This window comes from Papio anubis, chromosome 9, assembly GCF_008728515.1.
Source record: "Papio anubis isolate 15944 chromosome 9, Panubis1.0, whole genome shotgun sequence".
NCBI lineage: Eukaryota > Metazoa > Chordata > Mammalia > Primates > Cercopithecidae > Papio > Papio anubis.
In genome coordinates this window covers 99,676,631-99,704,476 of record NC_044984.1, presented here as the reverse complement: position 1 = coordinate 99,704,476, position 27,846 = coordinate 99,676,631, and the positions used below count along the sequence as shown (strand labels likewise).

General features: G+C 43.9%; 1 protein-coding gene and 1 long non-coding RNA gene across 5 annotated transcripts in view; one reads left to right on the top strand and one right to left on the bottom strand.

Annotated features, from left to right (window-relative positions):
• The window catches only part of C9H12orf75 (chromosome 9 C12orf75 homolog), a 43,120-nt gene extending 39,412 nt beyond the window's left edge, over nt 1-3,708 (bottom strand). Inside the window, exon 1 of one of the 3 annotated variants that reach the window (XR_635084.3) lies at nt 2,255-2,516. Coding sequence is in view for 2 of the 3 variants with exons in the window: in XM_031650717.1 (XP_031506577.1) it covers nt 2,255-2,804 (550 nt within the window). In the remaining variant the exon portion in view is untranslated. Of the gene's footprint in view, nt 1-2,254 lie in introns of all 3 variants that reach the window. The other 2 variants (XM_031650717.1, XM_003907080.4) reach the window with 2 other exon arrangements.
• Nucleotides 2,819-27,846, top strand: part of LOC103876030 — a 60,993-nt gene continuing 35,965 nt past the window's right edge. For both annotated transcript variants that reach the window (XR_635083.4, XR_001892952.3), the window contains exons 1-2: nt 2,819-2,926; nt 6,201-6,293. This is a non-coding gene — a long non-coding RNA (uncharacterized LOC103876030). The remainder of the gene's footprint in view (nt 2,927-6,200; nt 6,294-27,846) is intronic.

Sequence of the window (27,846 nt, the reverse complement as noted above, 5' to 3'; positions counted from 1 at the left end):
GCTCCTCAAACTACTCTTTCAGTAGTTTTCTTTTTTTTTTTCAATATGACTTCCCTTTAGGTGATAAGGGATGTGCTCCCAGGGGGAAACAAAAGTCAATCAAATATTCACAAAGAGAATCGTCTTTCCCCAAGAAATCGTATTTTCCCCCCCAAATTTGATTTTCACATTAACATTTTAGAGCTAGCTCATCATACCTTACTATCTTTCTATTATTATTATTATTATTATTTTAGATGGAGCAGAGTTTCACTCTTGTTGCCCAGGCTGGAGTGCAATGGTGTGATCTGGGATCACTGCAACCTCCACCTCCCAGGTTCAAGCAATTCTCGTGCCTCAGCCTCCCAAGTAGCTGGGATTACAGGCAGGCGCCACCACACCCGGCTAATTTTGTATTTTTAGTAGAGACTGGGTTTCACCATGTTGGTCAGGCTGGTCTCCAATTCCTGACCTCAGGTGATCCACCCACCCCGGCCTCCCAAAGTGCTGGGATTACAGGCATGAGTCACTGCGCCTGGTCCATCATTCTGATTTTCATTTGGCAATGGTAGCCCCTCTCCATCCCTAAAACTGACAAGCAGTTCATTAATAAATCAAAATGTACATGCATGAAACTAGCCTCGTTTTAAGGGAAATCTGTTACAAATCCTTCCTACAATTTTTTTTAATGTGGATAATTTTTCTTAACCTTTTTTAAAGTAGGCTGTACATGCAGTGGATGGCATAGGGCCACAGTACCTAGTGGACTGAGACACAATTTGAGTGCAGGGTGTAGCCTTGACACTGTTTCATACACGCAGAGCTTTCTGGCCACAGGCAGGTTTGAAGCCAGTCTGCCCTCATTAGCATAAGGCGCTAAGCTAACCTTCCCCACTGTTACATGTATCTAAAAAATTCGCTCTCCTGTGGCTCTCTGCATTATCACCAGGACAGGATTTAATTCAAGATGGTAACGGTTAACTCTAAGTCATAAACTTTTCAACAAATCGCTACCTGGGTTCATTCATATCTCTAGGACTAGAATTGCACATATGGTTAGCCCTTTCTCTTGAAGCGGAATATTCCCGGTGTGTGGCAACAACGGCAGCCAAGGAGGAAACACAAACTTGGCCAAGTACTGAGCAGATTGCCACATCCGATTTCATTATGTGAAAGTCAAAATAAACTGTAAAATAAATAAATAAGTCTTGAGTCTAAAACTACATTTTTTACCGGCGTCTGGGTTAAGGGATGCGACAGGCCCAAGGTTACAAAGCCATTGCCAGGGCCTCCACAGCCGCCTAGGAAATACTGCAGCCTCCGACTGCTGTTTGCATTTGCTGGTTAGGCTAGGATGTGGCATCAGATTTATTTCAATTGGAGGAGATAGGAGCTCTTTATCCAAAAGGACACTGAAATAGGTCAGCAGCTATTACTCAAAACAGATCCAGGCTACCTTAAATCCGGAGACAAAAGCAGGGTGAAATAAAAGGGTGAGTTTTGGAAAAAGTCACTTGACACAAAGCCTCGCTGGCCCGGGGAAGCTAGAAGACCTTGCCTGCCAATCAACAAAATGAAGTGGTATAAAAAGAAGTTTCGATTTGTGTGTGTGTTTGTCTGTGAGTTTTTAATGAAAAGTATCTTTAATCTGTTAATAATAAAGCTCTGTCTCACATATGTAAAACATCCTTACTGCTGTAGCTTCTCAGAGGAATCCTAAGAGCAGCCCAGCCGGTCTTAGGCATCGCGGCAGACACGGATGCGTTTTTGCAGCTCTGTTTCCAGTTCTCCCTAACCCCACTCCCACTCCCCGCTTTCTGCCCCACCACCACTGCCCGAAAAGTCCTGTCTTGCTCTGCTGCACTTTTCCAGGTGCAGCTCCTGGGTTCCGAGGAGCTGGGGAGAGGCCTGGAGGAGCAAGTGTGGGAAGTGGGGGAGCGGCCGGGGGCCACGTCCGGGAATCCTCTCCCCCAGGAGGGCGCCGAGCCCCACCGGCTGCAGAGGAGCCCCGGCGGCTGCAAAAGAGCCCCCGACAGTCCTCCCCGCGCTCCCTCGGCAGAGATGCCCCGCAGGCTCGTCTGCTCCAGGCGCGACCGCCCCCGCGTGGGGGACTTGCCACGCTTTCGGTCTTTCCAGAAACGGGCGGTCTGCTCCTGTCCCGAAAATGGGGACGGGAACAGGAGGGCTGCGCGCCCCCCACCCAAGATCCCTGCACCCTTCCTTCCCGCCGCCTCTCCAGCCCGCCCCCTCCTGCCTCCGCTCCCGCCGTGCTCACCTCTGCCCGCGCCCGCGCTTGTGGCGGTGGAGTTCCCGCAGCCCATCGCGCAGCCGGCCGGGGAAGCCGCGCTCCGGGGCTTGCGGCCGCGGGTCTTGGGGGCGGAGACCCAGACGAAAGGCGGCGCGCCCCGAGCGGGAGGCTGACGGGGCAGGGAACCGAGTGGAGGCCGCCCCCTCCCACAGCCGAGGGAGGCGGTCCGTGGCGCGGCGGGCTGCGGGCTGCAGGGCGGAAACCACCCGGCACCCCTCGCCCCCGCCCCGCCCCGCCAGGGGACCCGCCGGACCCACCCGTCGCCCCGGCAACCGCGCACTGGCCAATCCCCAGCCTCCTGCTCGTTTCGCGGTCGGACATTGGTCGTCGTTACGAGGGGCGGGAGTTTAAAGTGGGTTCTGGGGCGAAGGCGCGGCAAGGGGCGTGGCCGGTGCGGCGGGGCGGGAGTGCCCACCTGCCCACCCTCAGCATCCTCCTTGCCTTGTTTTTGCTTTTCTTTCCTCACTTCCCCTCCCTGCCCCAGGATGTGGGGAGGAGAGGAAGTAGCAGGGGGCATCTGTTTTCCTCACAGTGGACGCCCAATGATGTTCAGGTCTGAAGCCAAAACCGAAATCCCCAGCTGCTTTAACAGAAGGCCAACGCAGCTCTGTTCCCCATACGCACCGCCTGGCAAAAGACGTAAGTTCTTTCCCACATTGGTCATATTGACCTATTCCTCTTTAAAACAAATGTCTGCAACGATTTCGATAACTTGGATTCAGGACCTCCTCTCTGATAAATGAGAGAACTGTGGATGGGCACGGTGCTGTACGTTTCAACCTAGTAGTTGGGCCAGCGTTATTGGAGTCAGACTGTCTGAATTATAGTCTTCGTTCTGCCCCGTGATAGCTGTGTGACCTCAGGAAAGTAACTTAACCCACTGGGTACATCCGTTGTTTCACCTATAAAATGACAATAACTCAGGTACATACAAAGTACCTAACAAAGTTCCCTATCTTCAGTAAATATCAAATATTATCATTATTATTATTATTAACTCTAATAGAAATGAATACAAATTCCTTAAAGGGAAAGATTATCTGATTTTTCATAGCGTCCTCCAGGCTCGTAATACAGACTCACTAAATGTTTTGTGAGGTGACTTCAAGCCAGGAATTAAAGCTCCATTTTAAATTCACTTAATATTTGTAAGGAGCCTAGCCTGTGCCAAGTCCTTTGTTAAGTTCCAGGGTTACAAACATGTGGGAGACAGTCTAACCAGGCAGATAGATTATAACAAATTAATTACGATATAGCAGGAATGTTAACAGAGGAATACAGCTGCCATAGAGTCCCAGAGGATGCTGAGATGCTGGTTAAAAGACTTGCCTAAGGCCAGGCACGGTGGCTTACACCTGTAAACCCAGCACTTTGGGAGGCCAAGGCAGGTAGATCATGAGGTCAGGAGTTCGAGACCAGCCTAACATGGTGAAACCCTGTCTCTACTAAAAATACAAAGATTAGCCAGGTGTGGTGGCACATGCCTGTAATCCCAGCTAATCAAGAGATTGAGGCAGGAGAATCGCTTGAACCTGGGAGGTGGAGGTTGCAGTGGGCCGAGATGGCGCCACTGCACTCCAGCCTGGGTGACAGAGCGAGACTCTGTCTCAAAAAAACAAGCAAGCAAACAAACAAACAAACAGGCTTTCCTAAAACCATACTGTTGTGTTTACATAAAAATTTGAACCGGAATCAAGGACTTGGCAGATTTTTGAACATGACCTTTGAGGCAATGGTGGGTTCTATCATTCAGGATGCAAAATATACAGCATTCTCCATTTGAAAATTAACTATGTTAGCCATGTGCTGAGAGGTTAATTAATTCTTGGATAAATAAAGGCATTTTTAGTTGCCTTCTAGAAGTACTGCTTCTCTACCTTGGCCTGTGCTGTCTTGGTTCAGTGTCCATCCAATACAAATCCAGAATTGGGGAAAGGGGACTATCAAGTAGCCAAAAGATATACTCCTGCTTATTTCTGTGCTGACACTAGACTCCAGCCTTAGGACACTTGTAAGAGACAGAGAACGGACCTTGACACCTAGAAACTGGCCTAGAAGCTGTGATACTCAATAGCTGGACCTTTGCATTCTCCTGTCAAACACAGCTGTATAGAACACCAATATCGCACAAGGCCGCTCTATGAATTATGAAATGAGACCAAAAACCAAGGCCATTCAGTAATCATGTCTAAGTGCTGACAAAAACAAGGTCATTGTGCAAACCCCCAAAACACCAAACATCTCCCCATCCTGCCTGATATGATTGTCTGCTGCTGCTTTACCAGTTATGGTTTTAGCCCTGTTCTAGTCTTCCCGCCTAGAGATGAGGTTCGTTAAGAATCTCTAATCATAGAATTATCCCTGCTTTCTGACAATATCCAATGTAGAAAAAAAAAAAAAAGTCCTGCTTCCTTAAATCCCAACCAAAATTACCTATTATGAACCTAAATCCTATAAATTCTTTTCTAACACTCACTCACTGAGATACCTCATGGTTCCTCATGGTGTGCATTCTGCGTTACAATGTTACAGATTATGTGATCTATCGATTATTTCAACAAGCACTATTGAGTATCACCTTAAGAGCTCCAGCCATGAGAAATTACCTGTTGGGTACAATGTACACTGTTTGGGTGACGGTTGCACTAAAAGCCCAGACTTCACCACAACCCAATATACCTGTGTAGCAAAAATGCACTTGTACCCCCAATCTATTTATAAGTGCCAGCCACTCTTCTAAATGTTTCAGAGACAGCAGTGAACAAGACAGAGAGGAAAAATCAACTGGGAGGAGATACATCAAAACAAATACAATGAGATAATTTTAGATACAAGTGCAACGGGAAAAAAATAAGTCACTGGAATAGGAGACCGGGGTAGAGGGAGAGGTGCTATTCTAGATATAAGGTTGGTGCAAATGTAATCACAATTTTTGCAATTACTTTTAATGGCAAAAACTGCAATTACTTTTGCACTAACCTAATAGGATGGTCACAGAAGGCCCTCAGAAGAAAGGATATTTTCATGGAGGTCTGGTTGATGTAAAGAAATCAGATATTGGCCAGGCACAGTGGCTCACACGTGTAATCCCAGCACTTTGGGAGGCCAAGAATGGCGGACTACAAGGTCAGGAGATCGAGACCATCCTGGCTAACATGGTGAAACCCCGTCTCTACTAAAAATACAAAAAAATTGCCAGGTGTGGTGGCAGGCGCCTGTAGTCCCAGCTACTGCAGAGGCTGAGGCAGGAGAATGGCATGAACCCTGAAGGCAGAGCTTGCAGTGAGCCGAGATTGCGCCACTGCACTCCAGCCTGGGTGAAGAGTGAGACTCTGTCTCAAAAAAAAGAAAAAAGAAAGAAAGAAAGAAAAAAAAGAAATCAGACATGAGAAGATCCAAGGAAAGAGGATTCCAGGCAAAGAGAATGACAAGAACAGGAGCCCTGAGACAGGAATGTGCTGGGTGTGTTTCATAAACAGGAGGAGAAAATAATAAAGCCAGAATTTAAAGGCCGATCTGTGGAGTAGAGATGGGGAGGGTGCGGATTTCAGAGAGGGAGGTCAGAACATACACCTTGGAAAGGAGTTAAAATTTTATTCAAAGGGCAAGCAAGGTCATTTGGTGAGACAGAGTATGAAAAGTTCCTAGTAAAATGTCAGGCATATAGTAAGTACACAATAAATGTTAGTCCTCTTCCTAATGTGGAATGAAATAGCAAATCTATGCCCCCTTTTTCCTTTTTAGGAATTTTATTTTATAGACAACAGTTAATTGCATGTCAATGTTTTTAAAAACAACTAGTCAAAAGAAAATCATTAATACATGCCTCATTTCCTGAGTGGTCAATTTTAGCTTCTTTCCCTGTGTCAGTTAGATCACACCACTTAGCTGTTGTTTTCATTCTTCCAACCAGAACTGATCTGGCGTGAAGGAGAGAGAAGAGGTGTATGAGTAATATTCTTCTGACAAGAAAAAGAAAGCAAGAGATAGGAGAATATAAACCTGAGTAAGTCCAAGTTTTCATGATTTTTCTTCCTATAAAGGGCTCCCTACAAAAAGTTTGGCAGCCTAGATTTTCTTTTGCTTTTCTCTTTTTCCTTGTTGACATGCTGCAGGATGGCTGCCTCAGCACCCGGTAGCAAGTTCATACATAACCATACCCACCAACAGAAAAGAGAAAAAAGGCTCTTCCCCACACTGTGTCACTTTTTAAAAAAAAAAAAAAAACGGAGTTTCGCTCTCGTTACCCAGGCAGGCTGGAGTGCAGTGGCGGGATCTCGGCTTACTGCAACCTCTGCCTCCCGGTTTCTGGGATTACAGGTTTCTGCCTCTCCAGTAGCTGGGATTACAGGTACGTGCCATGCCCGGCTAATGTTGTATTTTTAGTAGAGATGGGGTTTCACCATGTTGGCCAGGGTGGTCTTGAACTCCTGACCTCAGGTGATCCACTCGCCTCGGCCTCCCAAAGTGCTGGGATTACAGGCGTCAGCCATTGCGCCCGGCCTATGTCACATCCAGGTGGCACCCAGAACACTTCCTCTCCCATTGCATTAACCAAGATTTCATTGGCCTTTTCGTGATCCAATTACTGGAAATTGGTTTATAATTGGCTCTAGTAAGTTACAGTTTACCCCTGAGTCATGATAGAAGTACAGAATAGACACCTGAAAAAATTGGGGCTCTGCTGGTAAGAAAAGGAGGGTAACGAATAACTGTTTAATCATTAGTTGTGTATCCAAAGTTGTCAAAATCAAAATGGAATCACTTTATTAAAACCCTGACAAATAGAGGCTGGGAAGGCCATGAAGGAAATGTTCCCACGTACATATGGCTGATTACAAAAACAGCTAGAAAATAATGCAAAACTCACAATCTTTTTTTTTTTTTCTGAGACAGAGTTTCATTCTTCTCGCCCAGGCTGGAGTACAATGGCGCGATCTCACCTCACTGCAACCTCTGCCTCCTGGGTTCAAGAGATTCTCCTGCCTCAGCCTCCCGAGTAGCTGGGATCACAGGCGTGTGCCACCATGCCCAGCTAATTTTTGTATTTTTAGCAGAGACGGGGTTTCGCCATGTTATTCAGGCTGGTCTCCAACTCCTGACCTCAGGTGATCTGCCCGCCTTAGCCTCCCAAAGTGCTGGGATTACAGGCGTGAGCCACTGCACCTGACCAAAACTCACAATCTTGCACAAAGGGTACTGCAGCCTTATACAAAAAAATATATATATATCTTTTTGCAAGGACATTTGCCCAGCAACTGCCTGTCGAACCTGACTGACATAACCCTTGTTATTGATCCTTGTAGCCAAGGATAATTATCTCAAAACAGTTATGTAATCCTCCTTGTTTATTCTTTAAAAACCATTACCTTCTTTTACTTCCCTGAATACACCCACCATATTCCATTGCAATGCTTACTCCCAAATAAATATTATTTTCTTTTAGAGAACCTCTCTTCCCGTTATTTAGGGTTTTTCGGTAGTGATAAAAATTACAAATGTGCCCGAATATCCAGTTCTCCTTTGGGTTAGACTGTCCTAACCCTTTGAAGATGGGCATGGACATGTGGCTAGTTTTGACCAGTGAAATGTGATTAAAGGTGAACCATGACTTCGAGATTCTGGACTGCTGGGAGTTAGGAGGTAGGAATGCAAGTGGTTTATTGGGGGCGATGCCTGAAAGATACAGGGAGTGTGGGGCGGAAGGGAATCAGGAGTAGGCAGGAAAAGCCTTCAGACTGTACTGCACATCTGACACCCTTCAGAGGGAAATCCAAAGATAGGTAAATTAGAAGGAGTGAGCAGAAAGAAGCTTAGACTGTGGTCCAGCTCTGAGAAAGTCTTGGCCAAGGCCAGTGGGAATCTCAAAGGCAGATTGCTTGGAGGGGAGTCCCCTGTTGGGCAGACATTATCAGGCCCTAGTAATTCCACCAGGCTTTGAGCTGCCCAGAGCTCAGCTTCAACACAGCAGCAGATTCCAAAGGTGCCAACAGCTGGAGGCTGTCAGCCAACTTCACTCCTCACAGCACAGCATCTTCAAGGGTGGTAGACAAGAAGTACTTGATTACAAGAGTAATAAAGATTCTCCAGGCCAGAGGCCGTGGCTCATGCCTATAATCCCAGCACTCTGGGAGACTGAGGCTGGCAGACCACTTGAAGACAGGAGTTCGAAACCAGCCTGACCAACATGGTAAAACCGCATTTCTACTAAAAATACAAAAATTAGCCAGGCATGGTGGCGCATGCCTGTAGTCCCAGCTACTTGGGAGGCTGAGGCAGGAGAATCGTTTGAACCTGGGAGGTGTAGGTTGCAGTGAGCCGAGATCATGCCACTGCAGTCTAGCCTGAGCTACAGAGTAAGACTCTATACCCACACCCCAAAAAAAGATTCTACAGTAAGTAGATTCTAGATTCTCCAGCTGCAATGACCCCAGAAGCACATGTGGAGATGCTGGCTCCTCCATCAGACCGCACCCCTAAGTCACTGCATGGCGTGGGGCGGAGGACCTCACCCACACCCACACTGAACCTGCAACATGAATGAGAAAGAAACATTTGTGATCTGTAAGCCACCTGAGATGTTAGGGTTGTGTTATCAGTAACATACCATATTTTAGCATAGCACAGTATAGTACAGCATAGCACAGCATAGCATAGCATAGCATAGCACAGTATAGCATAGCATAGCATAGCACAGTATAGCATAGCATAGCATAGCATAGCATAGTATAGCATAGTATAGTATAGCATAGCACAGCATAGTATAGCATAGTACAGTATAGCATAGCATAGCACAGTATAGCATAGCATAGCATAGCATAGCATAGCATAGCATAGCATAGCATAGCATAGCACAGCACAGTTGCAGCAACTAACTGTGTCTGCTACAGTATACGTTTCCAAATATATGGGCCTACAACTGATAATAGTGTTTTCTTGTGGCAATTGTACTCCCTTTCATATCTGTAGATGTGCCCCTTTTGCCTTCCCATAGTGTTTATTTGCACTTTTTCCTTCTTGATTAGTCTTGCTATAGAGTTGTTCATTTTACTGGAGTTTTCAGAGTCCACTTTTTTTTTTTTTTTTTTACCATTTCCCTCTTTTTTTCTGTTTTGTTTTCAATTTCATTTATTTCCAGTCCTTCCTTTTTTTATTTTCTTCTTTCTGATTTCTTTGGGCTTACCCTGATATTATTTTTTACAGCTCCTTGAGTTAAATACCAAATTCATTTAAGCCTTTTTTTCCTTTGGAATATTGCTTAAATTGCATCCAGATAGTTTGGATACTTATTATTTTCATTGTCCTTCAGTTTTAAATTCCTTATAATTTTCATTGCCTATTAACCCATGAATTATCTAGAACTTTTAAATTTCCAAGTAAATTTATTTTTAAAATGTATTAATAGTTTTACTCTTGATTTTTAAGTTGTCTTGGAAACAGTTATCATTTTGAAAGGGATTCTTTGAAATGCATTGGGACTTCCATTGTCATTCTCCTTATGTTTAATATTTGAAGATGTTTCAAAACACTTTCTTATAGCATATGCTATTTATTCAGTCTATAAGTAACATATTTTTACAGACAGCATTGAATATATATATTTGTATCTGTCTGATTAGACTGTTAGTATCTTGATGATAGAGATAGTGTCCTGCAATTTCCTTACTGCACTAAATAGCACATAAAAGTTCTGTGTGTGAGGGTAAATGTGGAAAGGAAGACAAAGAGAGAAAAGGAGGGAGAAACAAAGGAAGAGAGAGAGAATCGTTGTAAAATACTTTTTTTTTTGTTTGTTTTACCCCAACTGCCATTATTAATCCTGGGACTGGATTTCAAGACAATTCACATAATCTTTCTGAAAATAATAATAATGAAAATATTTTGAGTACTCACCATGGATCAGGTGCAATGCTAACTACTTTGCATGAATTATCTCATTTAATCCTTATGAAAACCCAAACGGTAGGTTCTATCATTATAGTCACTTTACAGATAAAGAAGCGGAACCATGGGTTCATTCAGCTTCCTTTTCCTCTTCTGGTCAAGTGAAACTATGTCTTCTTGAGACCTAAATGTCCACTGTCACCCTTATGTCAGATATTTTTCTCATCATTCTGAAGACAGTAGAAAATGTCATTCTTCACTAGAGGCAGAAAATTCTTCCACATTTGTATGAATGAATGCTACATTCACCGTTTAATATTATATTGTGGCTTGTTAGCGACATTGTAGGAGTATCTTACACACCATCTTAATACTTAGGAAGCACTATTTGTAAGGCAATGTGCTGGGTGCTACAGAATTTTTAAAGAAGAGTTAGATCGGATGAATGGCTTCAAGGAATCTCTAATCCAGTAAGGGAAAAATGACATGTATGACACAAGCAACCATAAAACAGTCAGTCTGTGATGAATGCATTAAGATGGTATTTTAGCTACTGTTACAATATTGCTAACAATCCATCCCAATATTCGGTAACTTACAACAACAAGCATTTATTCTTATGCTCACAGATCTGCAGGTGGATCAACTGGGGGTCAATTCATCTCGGCTGGGCTCAGCTGGGTGGCTCTGCTTTGGACTGAGGTTGGCTGGGCTTGGATCCTAGCTCTGAGTGGTTTGTTCTGGGGCTGAAGACACAGTGGCTACGCAGGGCATGTTCTTCTCGCCCTTGCATGATCTTGCATGTTCAGAATGCAAGATCCAAGCCAAACTGCGACAACATATTTAAGGCTCTTATTACACCTGCTAATGTTTCATTGACCAAAGCAAGTCACTTGGCCAAGCCTAACATCACCGGTTTAGGGAATTGTACTTTGTTCACAGTGGAAGAGGGAAAGGAGTAAATATTGGTTGAACAATAATTCGAATTATCACAGAGGAATACAAAGTGCTTTAAGTGCTTTAGGACAGAGATTAGCAAACTATGGCCTACAGGGAAATTTGACCCACCATTTGTTTTTTAAAAGAATGTTTTATTGGAAACCAGCCACATCTGCTCATTTACATACTATCTATTTCTGCTTCTATATTACAGCAGCAGAGTTGAGTAGCTACAACAGTCCCTATATGACCAACAAAACCAAAAATATTCACTATCTGGCCCTTTACAGAAAAGTTTGCTGATCCTGCTTAAGGAAATACAAGAAGGAAACAGTCTGACAACACAGAGGTTCCATATCCATACCCGTGCACATGCACCCTAAGGACAGCCTACCCCCTGCTACTCTCCAGACCCTCTTCCAACACATTTAGCGGGGGAAATAGACATACAAACATTTATTTTCCTGCTGACATGAACTATGTCATCCTATCTTAAAAGGCAAAAATGACTCTAGCTAGTTTGGGGTTTTAATAACATAAGTGTCCTCCATTATGTATCAGTCAGGATACTTGGGATGCAAACAACAGAAACTGACTCTGGCTGATGTAACCAGGAAAGGGAGTAACTGTAAGACTGTTGGGTGGTCCACAGACTTGATAGGAAGGTTCGGGAACCAGACCTGTGATGCCATCAAGAAGCCAGGGAGGTTGGGCAAAAGGAACACCAGCTAGCATGCACTGTGCCTGTCCCCCAGTGCCACACTACTGCCACTGCCTCTACCCCACACTGCTGCTGTCACAAACCCAGCCCCACCTTCACCTAACCATGCGCCTCTCTCTCGAGGTTCAAAGTCCCAGAAGGAAAGGTCCGAGGTCAAATGCTGTATGGGGTCAGACAGAGTTGCTGTCCTCTCTTTAGTTGAGAGAGGGATGGAGGAACTCTGCCTTCCATTGTGACCTAAACACTAACCCCAACCAATTTTTCCAGTAGTTGCAAGAAACTTCATTTTCTGAATAGTTTTAAAAGGTAGTTATCCAGTCCAATGTGTATAATATTTGATTTAAGAACATTGAATCCAGTGCTTTTACTTGCAAGTGAGGAAAACAGAGGCCCAAAGAGGTCTGGCTCACAGTTCTTTTATGAGTTCTTAGAGCAAGAACTTAAACTCATGGCTTATTGTTTCTTGTCCAGCTCTCTGGATAGTTCTGGCCCTTTCATCCTGAAAGACAGAACAGAGCAATGTCACTCCCTGCCTATCCTCCTCCCTTGCAGATAGTATTCTTCCTTTGGAGGAATGAGAGGTTGAGGTTTGTGGGTGGATCTCTGGGCCTCAAGTAACCACGAGACTTGAGAGGCAGCTCTGGCCCTGGAAACCTAGAGAGCTGGCTGAGGGGTCCAGAGGAGCTGGCTGGGGAGGCAGGTACTTAGCAGGCAGCACCCACCGTAGGTAAGAACCAAGGACAATCATGGTTTTCTCCTGGCTCCTGGCTCCTGGCTGCAAGCACATCTCCCTGGAGCCGAAGCCTGTCCTCAGTGGCTGCCGTGTTCCCCACCGGCCCCCACGCTGATCCCTGGCTTCCAGGGCATTGAGACCTCTCTGGTTCCCTAGTTCCCTCCCTTTCTCCCTCAGGTCAGCCGAGAGCTTCTAAAAGAAACTTTACTAGGGAACTGGAAGACAATGGCACCCACAGTGCTAAGCCTTCAGCATAGAGAAGGGTAAATTTACACGGCTACCAGCTGACTAGACCAGATTACCAGGCACCAAAGAATGCCGGTTCCCAGGCAGTGGCCGGTTTGCTCCTGCTCCTCCTCTGAAAGCCTCTCTGCTTGGCAGGAGTAGCTCAAACAGGAAGCCTAGCTCCTTCCGCAGCGCTGATCCAGCAGAGGGGCATGCCCAGGAGACTTCTTCCATGTCCCCTTCCTGCCTGTGAACCCACTGACTCTTTGGATGAAATGTGGTGTAGGCAAAGCAGAAATGGGTTGGCTTATGTAACTGAAAAGTACAGAAGCAAGGATGCCTTCAGTTGTGCTTGGACAAGATATGAAAGCCATCGGGACTTGGTTTGGCTCCATTTCTAGGCTCAGCCTCACTCTCAGGTCCCACGTGGCACCTCCTGGTAGCATCAGGCTCTCCACCTTGTGGTGGTAAGACAGCCACAGCAGCTCCTCATGTGATCTTAAGTTCAAGGCCAACAGGAAAGACCATGCATCAGTTCCTGTCGTCCCTGCTAAATACCTGACAGGACTTCTGATTGAGCCTGATTTCCTTACATGCCTATCCCTGAACCAGTCACTGAGGATGAGAGGATGTGGCAATATGGCCAGGCTTGCTCCATCAGCCTTCCACCCAGACTTCCTGGACTAAGAGTGAGGCAGGGAAGAGCAGTATCCAAGCAAGCACCCTTTCCCTTTCCATGCCTTGCACTAAAGAGCAGCTTTCAGAATGTAAACTGACCACATCACCACCCCTCCTTTTCCTTGGACTCTCAATAGCTTCCCATTGCTCTTATGATAAAAATACAAGTCTTTCACTGAGCCTACAAACCCCTGCTTGGTCTGACTTCTGTCTGCCTCTCCTACTTCTACTTCTTTCAGCTCCTGCACTCCTTTCATCACCTTCTTTCAGCTCCTTGGACTGCTGGTCCCTCCCCACCACTGGGCCTTTGCAGAAGCTGTTCCCTCTACCTAGAACACCCTTCCCTCTCCTCTTTGCCTAATTAATTTCTGCTTAGCCTTCAGGCTTTACTCAAGTGTTGCTTCTTCACTGAGCCTTGTCTCAACCTCCCTGATGAGGTTAAATTTCCCTATTAGAGAACCTGTTGATCCTCAAAGCAGTTGTCACTGTTGCACTTTCATGTTTGTATATGATTCTGAGATGTGCTTCTCTCTCTCCCTCTAGACTATCCCTCATTAGGGCAGAGATCAGGCCTGCTTTTGCTTCATTGTTGTTTGTCAACCTCAAATAATCAAAAGGGTCAGAATCTAGTTTCTTTGTTGGCCTTTTTATTTTTAGAGACAGGTTCTCACTCTGTCACCCAGGCTGGAGTGCAACGGCACAATCGTAACTTACTGCAGCCTCAAACTCCTAGGATCCTCCCGTGTCAGCCTCCCAAGTAGCTAAGACTGCAGGTGTATTCCTCCATGCCTGGGTAATGTTTTTTGGTTTTTTGGTGTTTTGGTTTTTTTTTTTTTTCCTTTTTTGTAGAGACGGAGGGCTCTCAACATTATGTTGTCCAGGTTGGTCTCGAATTCCTGGCCTCAAGTGATCCTCCCACCTCAGCCTCCTAAAGTGCTGGGACTGCAGGTATGAGCCACCATGCCCAGCCAGAAGCAAGTTTGAAGAGAGATGAATTGAAGTGCAAAAGTTGAAGATGGCCACTTGGGAAGCACAGATTCCAAAGAATGGAAGTCAGTGTTCTGAAGTGTAGAAGTTTGGGACTGTTTACATAGACAAGGTTTAGGGAAGCTTAGCAGAATTCCAACATTTTTCTATATAAGGCTGAATGCAGAATTGCAATGGTCTGATTAGTCGAGGTGGTCTTTTCCTTTCAGGAAAGGTACATTTAACATTCCACACTGAAGATGTAACAGTCATGGACTCTTTTGTACCATCTGGTCTGAGTTAGGTACAAGAGAAAAATGTAGGGAGTTGATCTGCAACAAAGGTCAGTGATTGGAAGGGAAGGAGTTCTGGTCTCTGGTCTCTTCTAATCATTTACAGAACAAGAACAATGCAGAAGAGAATTAATCTATAATGTAAGAAGCGTAAGTTGCAAACATGCTACATAACTCAGTTTCCAGGGTTTAACTTCCCCCTTGGCAAAATACATTTAAAGGGTCCTGAAATTTTCTTTTCTTTTGCAATTACAGCACCTTCATTGTCCAAGTGTATTGGCAAATCATGGAGATCCGTCAAACCTTTATACTAGGATCTCAAAAATGTGGCTAACACAGCCAGAATGTCAATATCACGTCTAAGTTTAGTTGCTAATTGACCTGTCGAATGGCCTTGTTGCCATGACTGACTAAACAATACACATGAATGGTTAAGATTAAATTGCTTGGAAAAGAGGAAGGGAACTGGAAGGTGAAAGGAGACATTTAATCATTATCTAAAGCAAAAGGAATTTGGACTCCTGCACCTGGAACCTGGACTCAAAAGGGATTTCTAAATGAAGTGATTTTCAAATCCAGGCTCCTTTAGTAGAGAAGAATGTTCCAGGATTCAGAGAGATAATGAGGACATCATTTTCTGATTTTAAATGCTACAACAGATTTTTTTTAAAAAGATTAATTAAACTACTACAGCGTTTTGTAGCTTGAAGATATTGTGGTGTGATTTCAGATAATGTCTCAGGCTGGAAATGTCCTAGATTGAGGCTGCATTCTGAATCCCCATTTCTTGCAGATTCAATCCACTCACCTTGAGTTTCTCCACCTTCACCAACCGGCTGCTGCTAACCCCACCATGAATCAGACTTCTCCCTGTGTTTAATTCAGCAGAAATTTCATTTTCTAAATGCCTTAGTGATGACCCTGGTAAACACTCACATCATGTTTAAGATAGAACAGGGCAGGAAATTGAAGGCTTATGACTTTGGAGCCAGACAGACATGGAGTCAACTCCCTGCCCTGCCATTTATAGCTAAATAATCTAAAACCTCCTAACCTCTTTAAGCCCAGGGGATGGACATAGTCTACACAGCAGACAGAACACAGACTCTGCAGCTATAATGCCTGGGTCCAAATCCTAACTTCACTTAAGCCCAGGGGATGGAGAGTCTATACAGCAGACAGAACGCAGACTCCAGCCATGGTGCCTGGGTCCAAATCCTAACTTCACCACCACTTACAAGCAAGTTACTTTATCACTGTGTATCTGTTTCTGTCTTTTCTTTTCTCTTTTCTTCTTTCTTTCTTTTTCTTTTTCTTTTCTTTTCTTTTGTCTCTTTCTTTCTTTTTTTCTTCCTTCCTTCCCTCATTCCTTCCTTTCTCTTTCTTTCTCTTTCCCTTCTTCTCCTTCCTCCCTTCTTTCCTTCCTTCTTCCTTCCTTCCTCTCTTTCTTCTTCCTTCCTTTCTCTCTTTCTTCTTCCTTCCTTCCTCTCTTTCTTCTTCCTTCCTTTCTCCTTCTTTCTTTCTTTTCTTTTTTTTTCTTTTCTTTTCTTTTCCTCACAGGGTCTTCCTGTGTTGCCCAGGCTGCAGTGTGCTCAGCTCACTGGGCTCAAGCCATCCTCCCACCTCAGTTCTGAGGAGCAGAGACTACAGGCATGCACCACCACACCTAGCTAATTTTTGTGTTTTTAATGTAGATGGAGGTCTCACTATATTGCCCAGGCTGGTCTCAAACTCCTAGGCTCAAGTGATCCTCCCACTTCAACCTCCCAAAATGCCAGGATTACAGATGAAAGCCACTGCTCCCAGCCTCTCAGTTTCTTTATTTGTAAAAAAGGAAAATAATAATATGATCATCCCTCAGTATTTGCAAGGAATTGGTTGCAGGAACCACCCCTATGTACCTAAATCCACACATACTCAAGTCCCACAGTCTGCCCTGCAGAATCTGCTTGTATGAGTTTTGCATCCCTTGAATACTAGTTTCCCAGTATTTTCCGTTGGGGCTGGGTCGAAAACAATCCGCATATCAGAGGACCTGAGCAGTTCAAGCCTGTGTTGTTCAGGATCATAAAAGGGTTGATATGAGAATTAAATGGGTTAATATAAGCCAATCACTTCAGTGTCAAGCACGTTAGGCACCAGGCGACAGTTTTAGTATAGTAGTAGTCCTGTTATTGTCATTATCATCTAAGTTTTGTATGGGAATTAAATGAGATCATAAAGCACCTCACAAACAGTTAGGATTCAATCAGTGGTAGTAATTATATATGGCACAACTTTAGAAGACATGAAAGCAGAGGATGCTTATTCTCATTTATTTAACCATAAATATTTTTAGTGAGTCATTATAAAATGCTGGATTCTGTGCCAGCTGCCAGCCATAGAGAGATGCAGACAGGAGCCCAATCCTCAACAAACCCTCAGGCTGGCAGGGAAACAAACGTGCCCTAAGATGTTTCAGGCTCTGTGATCCAGGTTTATGTTGGATTCAGTGGAGGCCCATGGGATGGGTAGGTGGCCAGGCCATGAGGATCATGGAGGGCTCCCTAAAGGAAGTGACGCTTGAGCTGAATCTTTAGATATGAGTAGTGCTAGTCAGATGGAGACAATAAGGAAGGCATTCAGGAGAGGAAGCAGCCATACCCCACGCTGATGCCAAGTGGTCTTTCTGCCTTAACAAGTCTGATCACATCATTCTACTTTATGTCCGATCTCGGCTTCCCAAGAAGATAAAGGTGAGGCTTTCCAGCAGACGTTCAAAGCCTTGTCCCAACTCAACCCTAACCTCTGGCCTTGTCCCCACCCGACCCATCTCCGGCCACTCCTCATCATGAGCACTGTGTTCTAAGCTCACCACATGGGCTCCCACCACCATACCTTTGCTCACGCAGGTGTTCCCGCCAAGCATGCTTTCCTCCCCAGCACCTTTATACTTTGCCTTCAAGGCCCATCAAGTGCTGCCTTTTAAACAAGGCTTCTATATGCCTAAGAATAATTAATTCTTCTTCCCTCCATACCTTAGGCACATTTCTTACCAGATATCATTATATCTTGTTTAGATCCCCCTGTACCCCACCAACTAAAATATAAACTCCACAAGATCAGGGTTTTACTTGACTTTGCATTCCCAGAGCTCAACCAAACACGTGGTAAGCATGGGTAACCTCCCATCGACTTGAGCTATTATTTCTCTGATGGATGCTGAGCAAATGGTCATTGAGTCAGGAAGTCAGTACAAGTAGAACTTGTCTGAGGAAGGAGTCAATAAACCAGATCAGAAATTGTTCAAAGCAATTTTGTGCAGCATTTCCTGACTTCCTCTCTCCTTAGTTTCCTGAATACAGGCTTTCAAAATGTACAGCCAATAAGAAAAAAGTAATTGGAACAAATTACTTTGTTCCAATTGGAGTCCCACATCCCCTTGAAACACATAGTCCTGGTATATGGGCTTCTCTTGCCATCCAGTGAGCACTCGTTGGCCATTAGAGATTGTGACCTAGATTTCCCTGCACAATAAATCAGAAGCAATTTCTACCTATTGGCATGGAATGAAATTCTTATGCTCCATAGCATAGCTCCCCACAGTGAATGGTGCTAAGAGCTTCTTCAGTGTCACTGGGAATGAACCACACCTACTAGGAGAAGGCCTGTGACAGCAAAAGTAGGATAAGGCCAAGCAATAGCTCTCCATTACAAAGCCCCAGGGGCACCATTCAGATTTTATTTTACATACATGCCACCCTGGGAGCATGTGGAGTACAATGAAAATGTACCCCTTGAACTTATGCAACACAGAAACACTGGTCTGGTGAAACTGGTTCAGTAGTTCTCAGCTTTTAAGAAGCATCAGAATTAGATGAGTTTCTTAATAAAAGTGCATTCCTAGGCCTCAGCCTCAGAGAGTCACATTTAGTAACTTTGATATGGGCCTACAAATCTGCATCTTAAATTAGGACACCCACAGGTGATACACATGCACGTCTCCTTGGGATCATTTGCTGATCAACACTGACCTAGCAAGTACATTGTTATAGGAATACTATGATATTGGAACCAGCCCCCAATAATTCAGCATAGGTTCTTTTCTATTCTCCCTAAGTGTCGGCCAATCTGAGAAATAAAGGGAAAGAATACAAAAAAGAGAAATTTTAAAGCTGGGTGTCTGGGGGAGACATCACATGGCAGCAGGTTCCGTGATGCCCCTCAAGCCGCAAAACCAGCAAGTTTTTATTAGTGATTTTCAAAGGGGAGGGAGTGTACGAATAGGGTGTGGGTCACAGAGATCACATGCTTCACAAGGCAATAAAATATCACAAGGCAAATGGGGGCAGAGTGAGATCACAGGACTGGGCCAAAATTAAAATTGCTAATGAAGTTTCGGGCACACATTGTCATTGATAACATCTTATCAGGAGACAGGGTTTGAGAGCAGACAACCAGTCTGACTACAATTTACTAGGCAGGAATTTCCTTGTCCTAATAGGCCTGGGAGTGCTGTGGGAGACTGGGGCTTATTTCATCCCTTATCTGCAACCATATAAGACAGACATTCCTACAGCAGCCATTTTAGAGACCTCCCCCTAGGAACACATTCTCTTTCTCAGGGCTGTTTCAGAAGAGAAATATGGCTCTGTTCCACCTGGCTCTCAGGCAGTCAGACCTGATGGTTATCTCCCTTGTTCCCTGAACATCGCTGTCATCCTGTTCTTTTTTCAAGGTGCCCAGATTTCATATTGTTTAAACACACATGCTTTACAAACAATTTGTGCAGGTAACACAATCATCACAGGGTCCTGAGGCTACATACATCCTCAGCTTATGAAGATGATGGAATTAAGAGGTTAAAGTAAAGACAGACATAGGAAATCACAAGAGTATTGATTGGGGAAGTGATAAATGTCCATAAAATCTTCATAACTTATGTTCAGAGACTGCAGTAAAGACAGGCATAAGAAATTATAAAAGTATTAATTTGGGGAACTAATACATATCCATGAAATCTTCACAATTTATGTTCTTCTTCCAGTCCCTCCATTCGGGGTCCCTTCACAATTTATGGCTTCAGCCAATCCCTCCATTCGGGGTTCCTGACTTCCTGCAACATCTCTCCCTTTCTTTTTATATAAATGTGCCATGGAGATGAAGGCTTGTTCATTCTCTTGATTTTGACGCAGGATTCTTTGACTGGTCCAGCACACTAAAGACAAGCCAATTAGACAGAGAAACATAATTCCAAAATTTACTACAGTGGCGCCCCCAATAGACTTAATCCAAGTCGGGGGGTTTAGTCCGGAAAGATTTTCTGCCACCTGATCTAACGCCTCAGCTCCAGGCACAATGGATAAATGAGCTTGAGAGGCTTCAAGAGTTTGTTTCTTTAATTTAGTTACATCCAATGATAAATTATCTTCCCTACCTAGAAGGTGTCCTTTGACCATTTCCCATGAGTGATCAGTTTCATTATAGGAATACGGCAGAAATCAGAGGTATTCCAGTCGCACTGCATTTGCATGCAATGTTCGAGACTCATTAGCCAATCCCCAAGCCAAATAACAGACTGTCTTAAATCATTAATTTGATTAGCCAATTTTTGATCAATGCCTTGTTGAGAATTACACATTTGAGTGGAACTGGCTTGCCAATCACTAACAAAATGAGCCGTTTGAATAGATTGGTGTAACGCCATTCCGGCAGTGATGACCAGTGCAGTGACTGTAATTAGGCCCATGATCACAGCGATTAAAGTGAAAACAAATCTCTTAGATCTTTTTAGAATTCACTGTAACATTTCATTAATTAAATGTATTGAGGGGGAGGATTCCCAACGTCTGGGCAAAGTTACTGGAATCCGGATTCCTTCTCAAGCTTGAACCAACGTTACACTTTTCCTGGAGTCAAAATGGGAGTTAATACAAGTGTATAAATGATAGTTAATGCATTAAACAGTTTGATTGTTCATCCAAATTTTGATATTTCCCACTAGCAGCATGTAAGGAGACTTAACACAACCCTGTATGGGAACAGTCAGGTTGGAGGTAAGCAAAGCAGAACGTCTGTGTTTACGTTGATACTGAGGGAGAGTGATGGTATCGGGGACAACAGACAGAATAGTTTCCCCTTCCCATACTCGCAGTCCAGACATGGCAATAGCCAATTTCCAAAGTTCTGGGTGTTCTGGGCTCAGAATGGGGAATATCATACGAGGTCTCAGGAGAGTAATGCCTTTATCTTCCCATTTTAAGGGAAAGAACGAGCTGAACCTCCTATGCAAAGTAGAATGATGATTCTCGTTCTCCCGATAAGAAATAAAATAAGTAGCCTCAGGCATTCCCATCTGCCAGAGGAGCAATTGTTTTTTAAATAGCCCTTTGGTGCCCAGTCTATTACTAAAACATATGAGACATTTTTTAATATTACTACATGTGAGTTAACACAGTCTTCCCAAATTAAAGTTTTAGATGGGCCCTCAAAATTTTTAGGGCATGGTTTTCCTGCAGGGTTATATTGAAAATATGGGGTATTTTCAATTATTCCCATTACTTCCCCTTTCATTTGATTTAAAGGAAAAAGGGAGAGGCCAGCAGAGACTAAATGTCCCAGTTCCTCTGTAGTTGATCTCTCCGGAAGATAAGCAGTCCATACTTGAGTTTGTAGATGGATACAACCAGGTGCACGTCCAAGGCACAGAGAGGGGTATTTATAACCCATGGTAACATTAAATGCAGTGCCTTCTTCTCCTGGTTGAGCGGGGCAACGGTCATCTGTAGCTCCAGGCATCCACACACTGTCATTAGTGTAGATTTCCACAGGAGCGTCCATCCAGGTGAGAGGTTGAATAAGTGGAGGAAAAGGCACATAAGCCCAGTAAGAATAATTTTGTGTAACAGGTAAATCAGTGTGAGAGGAAACTGGTGAGACAGAAAGTATAAGGAGGCGAATCATTAAATAAAACCTAGTGTAAGCGAGATTCAGTGCTGAAGGAGGAAGAGAAGAACAGAGGGATGTTATTTTCAGGCTAATAGAAATGGTGAGATTTTTAGGTTTGTAAGGAGAAAAAGAAAGGTAATCAGGAGAAGTGGGATTAGTTAGATGGGTCTCCATTGCCATCAGGGAGGACTGAATGAGACCCATTGTGATTTGGTGTGCCAGCTTCTAAGGAGTTGGCACAGATCTCACCACGTCTGAGGGCGGTCTCTGACACGGACGTCTTTTCCCTGTGGTTTTTGTTGTCAATATTCATCCGAAGCTTGAGTCTCCTGGTGGGTACCCAGACAGGGGATTGATGATCTCCTGGTAAAACACAAGCATATCCTCTTCCCCACATTATAATTGTGCCAGGTTCCCCGGTATTGGTTTGGGAGTTTTTCCATAACACTAGTTTGCCTTCGTTTAGGGAGAATTTTTTGCCTGTATAATGGTGTTCAGCTGCAGTTAGATTATTATCTTTAGGAACATTTAAAAAATTTAAAGTAAACAATGTCAAATGTAATTGGGAGTGGGGTGTAGTTAAATTATGTTTTTGTTGTTCAGACTGTTTGGACAATTGGGTTTTAAAAGTGAGATTGGCCTGTTCCACCACAGCCTGTCCCTGAGGATTGTAAGGGATTCCAGTAATATGGGAAATTCCCCACTGTTGCATAAATAAATCAAAAGCTTACTAACATATCCAGGGGCATTGACTGTCTTTATTTGATATGGAAGCCACGTAACTGCAAAGCAACAATACAGATGTTTTTTAACATGGCCGTGCCTTCCCCTGTTTGGCAAGTAGTCCAGATAAAACCTGAGAAGGTATCTACAGGGATATGCACATATGACAGTCTGCCAAAGGAGCTAACATGGGTCACATCCATTTGCCATAAAGCATTAGGAGTTAGGCCTCTGGGATTAACGCCAGGTTCCTGATTTGGAAGTAGAAAAACTTGGCACTGAGGGCAGTGGTGGATAATAAGCTTAGCCTGTTTCCAGGTAAGAGCAAATTTACCTTTTAATCCAGCAGCATTGACATGAGTGAGATTATGGAACTCCCGAGCTTCTTGGGTTGCAAAAGAGACCAAACAGTCGACTTCATGGTTACTGGCAGACATGGGTCCTGGTAAAGTGGTATGAGATCTAATATGCGTAATATAGAAAGGGTGTCCACGTTGGCGAACCGCCTGTTGTAACCTTGAAAATAAAGAAGCCAATTCAGAATTATCAATATGTTTAATAGTAGCGGTTTCTTTATTTTTAGTGGCATGTACAACATAAACAGAATCAGAGACAATATTTAAAGGTTTGGGGAAATCCTGTAAGTCAGTAATCACAGCAATTAACTCTGCCTTTTGAGCAGAGGTGTAAGAGGTAGAAATAAGCTTTTCTGTAGGATCTACATAACCAGCATTGCTATTACTGGAGCCATCAGTGAACACTGTAACAGCCTCAGGAATGGGCTGATCTTTGGTTAATCGAGGGACCACCCAAGACGTCATTTTTATAAAATCAAACCATTTGTTCTTTGGATAATGATTGTCAATAACGCCAGTGAAATCAGCCAAGTGAATTTGCCACAGTACGGAATGTTGAAAGGCGGCTTGAACTTCGAGCCGATTTAAAGGAACTACAATTAAATTCAGATCAAATCCAGAAATTTGAAGTATTCTACACCGAGCCTGTCCAGTTAGAGTGGCCATTTGATCTAGATAAACAGACAAAGTTTTTGACACAGAATGAGGAAAAAAACGCCACTCCACTAAATCATTATGTTGAACTATTAGTCCAGTAGGGGAGTGTAATGAAGCGAAAACCAGAAGCTGAAAAGACTGAGATGGCTGTACTCTAGACAACTGGGCGGTCTGGATTGATTCTTTCTGCTACGAATTCCAGTTCTAGCGAAGCCTCAGGGGTCAAAGTCCTGGGACTGCGGAGATTGGAATCTCCCCGCAGTGTAGAAAACAAGTTAGACAGCGCATAGGTCGGAATGCCTAAAGTAGGTCTTAAATAATCAATGTTACCCAAAAGTTTTTGGAAGTCATTTAACGTTTTTAAAGAATCTCATCTAATTTGAACTTTTTGAGGTTGAATATATTGTTTATCGACCACCATTCCTAAATATTGAACAGGAGTGGTCTGTTGAATTTTATCCTGAGGGATGTGTAATCCAGCCTCTGTACCACGGTGGCTCAAACTTTGATAACAGTCAATTAATTCTTTATCAGTGGGGGCAGCAATTAAAATGTCATCAATATAATGAAGAATAGAAGCCTGGGGAAATTGGGCTCGAACTGGTGAAAGCACTTGCCCAACATAAAGCTGGCGGATGGTAGGGCTACTTAGCATTCCCCGAGGAAGTCCTTTCCATTGATAATGAGCTGCAGGCCCCTGATTATTGACAGATGGTACAGTAAAAGCAAATTTTTCACAATGCGATTTATGTAAAGCAATATGAAAAAAAATCTTTAAGATCAATAACTATGAGAGACCAGTTTTTAGGTATTAAAGCAGGGGCAGGTATGCCGGGTTGGATGGCCCTCATAGGTTTAATTACATGGTTAATGGCACTTAAATTGGTTACCATCCGCCACTTGCCTGATTTCTTTTTTACTAGAAACACAGGAGAATTCCAGGGGGGAAAGAGAAGGTTCCACATTTCTAAGATGTAACTGTTCAGAAACCAAGTGAGTTAAAGCCTCCAGTTTTTCCTTAGCAGCCACTGGTCAACCCACACAGATGTGTCAGATTTCCATTGTAAAGGTATACAATCAGGAGGCGTGGCAGCGGCCACCATTAGAAAGGATAACCTAAACTAGCCCTGTCTTCTTTTACAATAATTGGGAGGGGTTTAGTAATCCCTTCATGTTTTGGACCGAGACCGAGTCCAGGAACAAACCCCATGTTTTCCATTATATGCGGACTAGGAGCACCATGACAGTTATGTGGAATATTAATTTCAGTCCCCCATTGTGCCAATAAATCTCTATCCCAAAGATTAATGGGAATTGGCGTGATATAGGGCTGAATTGTACCCTTTTGACCATCAGGGCCAGTGCAAGGCAAGATAAATGTGCTCTCATAAACTTCCTCGGCTTTTCCAACACCTACTAGTCCCATATTAGTGGGATGTTTAAGCCAGGAGGAAGACCATAAACTAAAGGAAATAACAGAAACATCAGTGACCTTGTTTAACAATAGTAAAAGAAACAGGAGCTTGGCCTGGGGCATGTAATTTATCCGAAGCTCTGATACACACCTTTGTTATTTGTTCCGTGGTAAAAGCATCAAAGCCTAATTGGGCGTAAGTATCAGGGAAACTATTGGAGCCTGTGAGCTGAGCCTGAGTAACTAGAATGCCATTAGTCCGATTTAGCTGAGCCTGCAAACGGGCCTCCTCTGCCCACCAGGTACGGAATTGTAAATGCTGAGATGGGGTTAGAACAGCTTTTGCCAAAAGGTCCCAGTCTAAAGGAAGAAAAATGACCTCCATATGAAAAGTTTGCAATACCATTTTAACATAAGAAGTAGGACCATACTGAGTATAAGCATCCTTAAATTCTTTTAAAAAGGTAAGATTAAGAGGTACATAACGATGCATTTGTACCCCTTGGAAGTTAGGAGGGTCTAGCGTGACCAGATAAGCCCACGCATCTAATCCACTTGTTTCTTTGTTTTGGCATAATAAGCATTGCATTGAAGTTTCAAGAGAAGGTATCTGAGACGGAGTTGGCATAGAAGTGACAGAAAAAGCCTGTGTAGATAAGGGAAACTGAGAGTGAGGGGGTCAGACCGGAATGAAAGTATTTCAAAAGGGCATTGGGGGAGCAGAAGGAGAAGAACTATACTGATGATTACTGGCATCCATGTGTGAAGAAGGGTACAGAGAAGCAGGCTGAGTGGATGGCAAAGTGACCGGTTGAGGAACCAAAACAACAGGAGGGTGAGGGGCTGTAGTGGATGGGGAGGGCCTGCAGAATTACAGGTAAATTGTAGTTACATGCTTCACAGTGTAATAAAATATCACAATGCAAATGGAGGCAGGGCGAGATCACAGGACCGGGCGAAATTAAAATTGCTAATGAGGTTTTGGGCACACATTGTCATTGATAACATCTTATCAGGAGACAGGGTTTGAGAGCAGACAACTGGTTTGACTAAAATTTACTAGGCAGGAATTTCCTCATCCTAATAGGCCTGGGAGCACTACAGGAGACCGGGGTTTATTTCATCCCTTATCTGCAACTGTATAAGACAGACATTCCTAGAGCAACCATTTTAGAGACCTCCCCCTAGGAACACATTCTCTTTCTCAAGGTTGTTTCTTGCTGAGAAAAAGAATTCAGTAATATTTCTCCTATTCGCTTTTGTAAGAAGAGAAATATGGCTCTGTTCCGCCTGGCTCTCAGGCAGTCACACCTAATGGTTATCTCCCTTGTTCCCTGAACATTGCTGTCATCCTGTTCTTTTTTCAAGGTGCCCAGATTTCATATTGTTTAAACACACATGCTTTACGAACAATTTGTGCAGGTAATGCAATCATCACAGGGTCCTGAGGCTACATACATCCTCAGCTTATGAAGATGACGGGATTAAGAGATTAAAGACAGGCATAGGAAATCACAAGGGTATTGACTGGGGAAGTGATAAATGTCCATGAAATCATCACAATTTATATTCAGAGATTGCAGTAAAGACAGGCATAAGAAATTATAAAAGTATTAATTTGGGGAACTAATAAATATCCATGAAAACTTCACAATTTATGTTCTTCTGCCATGGCCTCAGCCTGTTCCTCCGTTCGGGGTCCCTGACTTCCCACAACACTATGATAGGGCCTAATATTTTCTCCTTCCACACCCTCCCCAGTCTAACTTTAAATTGCTATGCATTTTAAACCAGCAAACTTTTGTTTCATTTGCCACGTGGTATTAGTCCATTTTCACGCTGCTGATAAACACATTCCCAAGACTCGGTAATTTACAGAAGAAACAGTTTTAATGCACTCACAGTTCCACGTGGCTAGGGAGGCCTCAAATCATAGCAGAAGGCGAAAGGCACATCTTACATGGTGACAGACAAGAGAAGAGAGCTTGTGCAGGTAAACTACCCTGTAGAAAACCATCCGACCTTGTGAGACTTATTCACTGTCATGAGAATAGCATGGGAAAGACCCACCACCAAGATTAAATTATCTCCCAATGGGTCCCTCTCACAACACGTGGGAATTATGGGAGCTGCAATTAAAGATGAGATTTGGGTGGGGACACAGCAAAACCATATCACCACATCACCAGGCTTGGGCTGCTGGGATAGCCACATAATATGGCCATGCTGATAAAAAACTGAGATGGACATTACCAACCCCATAGCACATGTGAAAGCACCCATATATAATTTTTCTGCAAGTAGGTAATCCTCTACCTGCAACTCCACCCTCTGCTACCAAAATACCAACACTTTTACACGTTCCTCTCCTGCAGGGAGCATCAGGGTTTATCTCTTCTCTGGCTTTAGGGCTGTGAATATCTCCCATCATTACAGAAACAAATTCTGTCAGGTTTCTCTCCCCACTGCTCTTTCTGGCTGTCCTCACTTCCCCAGGGTATGGGTCACCCCTGGTCTCTCCACAGTCTTTCTAGGTGTATGCATCATGAGCATTTGTTGAGCTTCTCCTGAGACCACCAGTCTCCGGACTCACCACCTCAAAGGTGGGGAGAGACAAGCACAATGTCTCCTGTTCACAATAGTGTTGGGTATTGTTGCTCGATGTAATAATTGATATACTAGGTGATGGCAGTGGCCTGATCTGGTTTTTGCCTGCCCAGCATTTCTTCCCCTTTCCTCTTGTCACACGCATCCAACTTTTTTGCGGGGGTAACTGTCCATCTCCTATTCAATGTGGTTCTGCTGGGACTTTGAGCCGTGATAGCTCATCAAACAGAAGGAGTGGTTGAAGGGTATGCTGTCATCCAAACTAGGCCAATCGAACTCTCCCCCAAGAACCTGCACCTTGAACAGGGGGACACAAGGCTGGAAAGTGGTTGGAGCTGTCATCCTGATGACAGTGCCCAAAAGGGCCTGTTCATGGCATTTCCAGAGCTTTCCTGCTTGCTTCTTTCCAGAGGCATCCTTTGATTTTGTAAAGCTA